Source organism: Lepisosteus platostomus, chromosome 10 (genome assembly GCF_059453375.1).
Source record: "Lepisosteus platostomus isolate fLepPlt1 chromosome 10, fLepPlt1.hap1, whole genome shotgun sequence".
Lineage (NCBI taxonomy): Eukaryota > Metazoa > Chordata > Actinopteri > Semionotiformes > Lepisosteidae > Lepisosteus > Lepisosteus platostomus.
Genome location: NC_142620.1, coordinates 45050045 through 45056044, shown reverse-complemented (window position 1 = coordinate 45056044; position 6000 = coordinate 45050045). Strand labels below are relative to the sequence as shown.

Below are 6000 nucleotides of genomic sequence, written 5' to 3'. Positions count from 1 at the left end.
TATCCAGGTACTGACCAGGCTCACACCTGCTGAGCTTCAGGGAATTACCAGCTGTGAGCTGTGGGCCTATAAAACATGCTGAATTGGGGCTTTTCAGGAAGGGGGGTTTGAGACCCTTTTGTTTAAGAACACAAGAGATGTATTAAACAAGAGATCACTCAGTTCACCTTTGCTGCAAGAAACCTGAACCAACTAAGCAGCAATATTATACCCAGGAGAAACATTACTGTCTGAACTTCACCAACAATTCAAACAAGACTGGTTGGCTCTGCCATTAAAGTGTGGCTCAGTGTGTTGATCTGGCTTTGATGTTTCCAAAGCAGTTGAGGAAAAAGACTGCTCAGAGATCCTGCTGCAAATACGGCATATATTCTGACACTTTGTTTGATGTTCTTCTACTGAGATCAGTTGTTAAGAAAAAAATACTAGAAATGGGGAGTACTCTATTGTAGCGATTGAATGTTCTGAAACTTTTACTGTAATTGATGTTTTTAGCAGTATGTAGTAGTAAGACACCCCTGCAAAGGGCTGTGATACTATTATTACACATCTGAACTGCTTGAAAGATGGGGGATGACAGACATTCTTGTGATGTAATTTGCCTGAAAATTTGATTTTCAGCATTGCCCACTATGAAAGTTTTTGTAAGCTGTCAGGAAGCTCGTTCGAGTCTGATGTAGATTAATTGGACTGTTTTGTATTTCTTGAAATACAAATTTGAGTATACTGGGACAAATCCCATGTACTGTATAGCATACGCTGTATATAAAATGCATATATTGACTCAGGGCAGTCCCTATACTGTTTTTTTTTTTCTGTAGTGGATATACTGTATAGGTGCAGACTTAGCAGGGATGTTCTGCGGAGTGCTCATAGGATTCAATCCCTGCAAGTCTTCCTGTAGTCAAACCCAGCTCTTTGTTTAGCTCTTTGTTTGGCTCCAGGGGTTGCCATATAAATGGCTGACCTTGTGCTCTGGCCCCAAGCTTCTCTCTCCCTGTCTGTGTGTCTCATGGAGAGCAAGCTGGGGTATGTGAAAAGAAATTCCTAATCCAAAAAATTGTATATGGCCAATAAAGTGATCTTATCGTCAAGACAGTTATCCCAGACGGCATATACAGTACCTCACAAGGCAGGTTTGAGCTGGGACATGTCTGTCCCAGCAGCCAGTCCGGTCAGAGTTTTGTAAGCACAGCCCCTCTGAAATTGGAGAAAACACCCGCACAACAGTTTTAGCTATATGTCCTGATACGGAAACGTAAGGTAATGGCAGCAGGAAAGTGCCTGCGTGTATATCTTACTACCTCCATTGCGTGTGTGCGCCTTAGTTGTGCTTAAAGTAGGAGGATCCGCCCTGCGTCTTTGTTGCGCGCTTTGACGTTACAGACTCTGCCCTGCGTGTCATGTTCTGTGCTGCAGACTGGCGAGTCGGTGCAGCTGTCGCATTGCTTTTGAGATTTTTTAAGTCTACGCAAAGGAGAAGAAAGAATTAAGATACTAAAGAACTAGAGTCGTTTCGTGTGGATAGGATCATCCTTTTTTTTTCCCCCAGCAATGGCTAAATATACTGCTTGGATCCTGGTAGTAACATTTTATCTTCTTTGTCTGAAAGGTAAGCGGTTTCCCCTCTTTATGGTAAAACGCTGGCTGGCATGCCCGATTTCCTAAACTGCTGTGAAATGCTTGTTTTCTGTGCATCACCACGCCATAATGTTATGTTTTGGGACACATTTCCAGTTTTCTAACAGTTATATATATAATTTTTACTAGTTTAATTGTTGACTATGTAACAAATCAGAACTTGGCATATTGTAAGTTGCTGTAGTACCATTGCATTGTACAGAAAATAAAAAGGTTGCATTACTTTAGCACATAACCTTTGTATATTCTTTACATACTGCGTAGTGTGCTTGGTCTTATTTTATGACTTATTGGCATATTAATGAAACCATAATCCGTCTAACTCGGATAACGCCTTCTTATCAAGTGTAGGTGTAATTGATGTAGATTCTGCATTTTTTTGTTGGATTTTTTATGAAACACTTTGTTTTCATATGGGACTGTGTCGCTTGGCAGGGATGGTCGAGCTGGATTGCGCAAGCGCGAAAGATTTGTGGTCTGGGGTGCAATTCTTAAATCCATATATGTTATTCAATTCACAATGTATTCACGTACAGCGCTGGAGCTCCTACGTTTCTTCAATTCACGCAAAAAAGTATACAGGTAAAGACATACAAAACGTTGAAAAATAATTGCCAGTTTAAATGAGCGTTTACCAAGTGTTGTTCCCCTGTGTTGGGCAAATTACATTATGCCTTTTTTAATCTCTAAGTTAAAATAAAGCTTTTTTTTCGCGTTTTATCAACGCGTTTACATAAAACTATGTTTTATATGATAAGATAATACTATACTCGATCTGGGGCTATGACAGGCTTTTCATTTGTTAAGTTCGATCATTTCTCTTCACTGTTGGAGCTGCGCACATGGGCATTCGAAAGAGCTAAATCACAACACGTAAATGTTCAAAACTTAACTGACATTATTTCCAAGTACAGTATAAGCATTTTGGGCCTCATAAGTACATTTACCCTTCTTTCGAATGGAGTGCACCGTGCTTTCAGGGATCCTGGAATGCTTCTTAAGAGATAAAACGTTCATTCAAACCCACAATGACACTTCAGACAACAAGCACATCTCTTATAACGAGGAAACTGTCGCTTCTCTTCTTCAGAACGCCTGTTTTCTGAACAAAACTAAGTTTGTGTGAGACTTGCCTGTTGTGTAGCCCTTACCACGTTGTAGCATGGGCAATATGTACGCGGAAGGGGGGGAGCGGAAGCGCTTTTGTATTAGACAAATTGACTAAGTTCCCCCAAGCTTCAAAACACTACTCTCCCCAACCGATATGAAATAAACCGCTTCAACATCCCGTGAAGGTGGGCGTCCCGACTAACAGAGCACAGGCATTTCAGAGTGAGAACCTGAGACCAGGATGGGGAAACATGGGACAGTCACATACATACACTCGCATAACATGTACACAAACCCCTGTCCTCCCCCCCTGCGTACAGAGAGTTAACAATGGCCCTGATAATTCCCAACTATCCCAGCATTCTCTCCTAAGGCCGACATCACCAGCCCCATCACTGCCTGATGAGGGCGCTACAATATGATGCAGGTTGATGCTAAACAGTCGATAGTGGCAGAACTTCCGCCACTCCAGAACATTAGATAACACCTGGATAAATGAAGATAAAAAGTAATAACGGTTTTCTCCAGGGCCTTTGCTTTGAAGAACGGACTATAATTATTAATTTAGTTTTAGTGTGAAAAATATATAAAGTGTTTACATAGCTATTTTTAGGGTACTGCAACATGTCTTCACTTTGGATTGGAGCATGATTAAGACAAGACCATTCACAAAGAACATGAGCAGCCTCATCTCTCTGGTGTGTGACATCAATCCCATTTTCTCTGTTCACAGGTGGATTTCCTAATGTCCTGTGTGTGTTCTGCACACGTGCGTTGTTAGCAAACAGCCTTACCTTTCTGTGCTGCACCTTTCCTCTGCTGTTCTTTTTATTCAGTCCATCTGTCCCTTTTCTAACCTCTTCATCCAGTACAGGGTCACGGGAAACTTGGAAACTTTTCCCAGCACGCAACAGGCACCAGGCGGGGTACACACTGGATATGACCTGGACCCAGTCCATCGCAGGACAGACACATATTCAAACAGGGACAGGGACATAGGGACAGCTAACCTCCCAGTAGTTTTTTTTAACTGTGGGGGGAAACCAGAGTGCCTGGAGGAAACCCACTGGGAGAACATACAAACTCCATGCAGAACCCCTGACCTGGAATTAAATCACTGTGCCAGCGTGTTGCCCATCAATAATTTCAGGTTTTTCTCTTCTATGTTGTGAATGTTCTGAAATGACCATGCTGGGCATTCTTCCCGTGCCCTTAAATGATCATACAAGGTTTGTTTTCTCTTATTCCAAGACTGTATGAATAATCGGTTTTGTGAGCTCCAGCTCCTTCATTATGGGATCAACACTGTGTATAAATATTAGGGGGCATGTCTTTTGGGTAAAGACTTGTGAGTGTCTGGAAGGAGCTGCTAATCGCAGCTGAGTGATGGGCTGAGTCACTGTTACCATTCTTACAGCAGTTGGATGAGATACACTGATCAGTATAAGATAAGATCATTTTATTAGCCATATACAATTTCTTTTATTAGAAATTTGTCTTTTTGCATCATCCAGCTTACTCCCCATGAGGCACACAGACAGGGAAAGAGAAGCTTGGGATCAGAGCACAGGGTCAGCCATTTATATGGCACCCCTTGAACAGTTGGGGTTAAGGGCCTTGCTCAGGGGCCCAACAGAGTAGGATTCTTGAACCAGCAACCTTCCAGCCACAGGTGCAGATCCTTAGCCACAGTGCCACTTCTCCACCCCAGCTTTTAGTATGCAGCTAAAAGCTGAGCAAACAGGAGTGCTCATTCTCTATCCATACAGTTTTTGCAATGTAGTTGCTGGTTTATTAATGATTATTATCAGTCTTTTATTTTTTCTAGCTACAAAAACACTAGTGTTGTCTTAGGTGTAGATTGCCGTTCTGAAAAGTCGCAGTATGGGTTCCCGTCTTATACTGGTGTTTGTCAAAGTTTGGCACATGACGCTAAACCAAACCAATGACCTCAGATAATAATTCAAATTACAGGTTTGTCCTCAGCCCACAGTGGTTGAGTCACACTGGCAGGTAAGCTTTGTCCATATGAAGCTCTCATGGCTTACTAGTTTTATTGACAAAAACAACTTCTTTCGTTTATATGTTTTTCACTCCAAAGGGTCACAATGCGTTTTACATACAGTAGAAGACCCCCTACATCTGCCCTTCTGGGTGACACATTTTAACCATTCTGTGCCATCAGTCCAGGGAAGATCAGGTGGAAAATGAAAGATTATTTGTTCATTCATGGCTCCTCGTACAGCAGTGTACTCCATCATCTATACTTTCATTACAGTGGGACATTGCTCTGAAAAGTTTGGTCAGGAAAATTAGGCGCCTCCTACTGGTCCACCAACATCACTTTTGGTTTTCCACAGAGCAGCGGCTCCAAGCCAGTGGGCTGTGGATCCTTGGTGGTCTGGGAAGCTGCTGCAGAGGGTCGGTGGGAAAAGAACAACATGATGCAAAAATCGGATTTAATGACAAAGCTGTCGTCACTCCAACCTGAACCCTTTAAAAAGAAAATAATCAAATTCAAAAGAATCAAAGTCTGCGAATCCGTCTCATTAAGTTACACTTGTTCATGCACAGGCATATTTGTGTTTTACAAAAAACATATGGGGTAGTATTGAATAAGCCTTACACATAGTTTAACATTTTGTAACATTTAACACTTACATTACAAACGTTCAGTGAGAGCAGATTGACTTTATGATGTTAGATTTCCATATATCAACGTGTGTAGAAGCACCTGGGAATGTGGGGTGGTCCTCGGAACATCTGGAAATCACACAGGGGTCTGGACACTCAAAAAGGTCAGGAAGGGCAACCTGAGAAGTCTCCTGTCCCCACTGACCAGGCCCGGACTCACTGAGGTCCCATGAGCTCAGGCTGCATGGTGATAATGCTGACATTGCTGCTGGCCTTAACAGGGGAACAAAGGAGACCAGGGCATCTGCAGTTTTGATTATCTAGCCATCCAAGCGCAAAGTGTATTGCTAGATTGATGCATTGCCTCCCATCACTTAACATTGGTGTACTTTGATTTTGTTCAGTGACTTGATCAGCTATGGTATTGTGGTTGGTGCCTTTTCAAATGTTCTGTTCTTCACAGTGATGTTGCTGCCGCAGGAGACAGCAGTATGTCATTGAGTCCTGTTGAGCGGTACTTTTCAAATGGCTTGACCTGTAAGTTTCTGGAATTGAACATGAGGAAAAATGTCTCTTTAGTTGTATAATGGAGTGCTTTTCGTGTAGAGGCTCCTG

General features: G+C 42.3%; 1 protein-coding gene across 5 annotated transcripts in view; it reads left to right on the top strand.

The window, feature by feature from the left end:
• The first annotated feature begins 1348 nt into the window (after positions 1 to 1348).
• Positions 1349 to 6000, top strand: part of cd99l2 (CD99 molecule-like 2) — a 28122-nt gene continuing 23470 nt past the window's right edge. For all 5 annotated transcript variants that reach the window (XR_015941748.1, XM_088649178.1, XM_088649177.1 and 2 more), the window contains exon 1: positions 1349 to 1612. Coding sequence is in view for 4 of the 5 variants with exons in the window: in XM_088649178.1 (XP_088505304.1) it covers positions 1555 to 1612 (58 nt within the window). In the remaining variant the exon portion in view is untranslated. The remainder of the gene's footprint in view (positions 1613 to 6000) is intronic.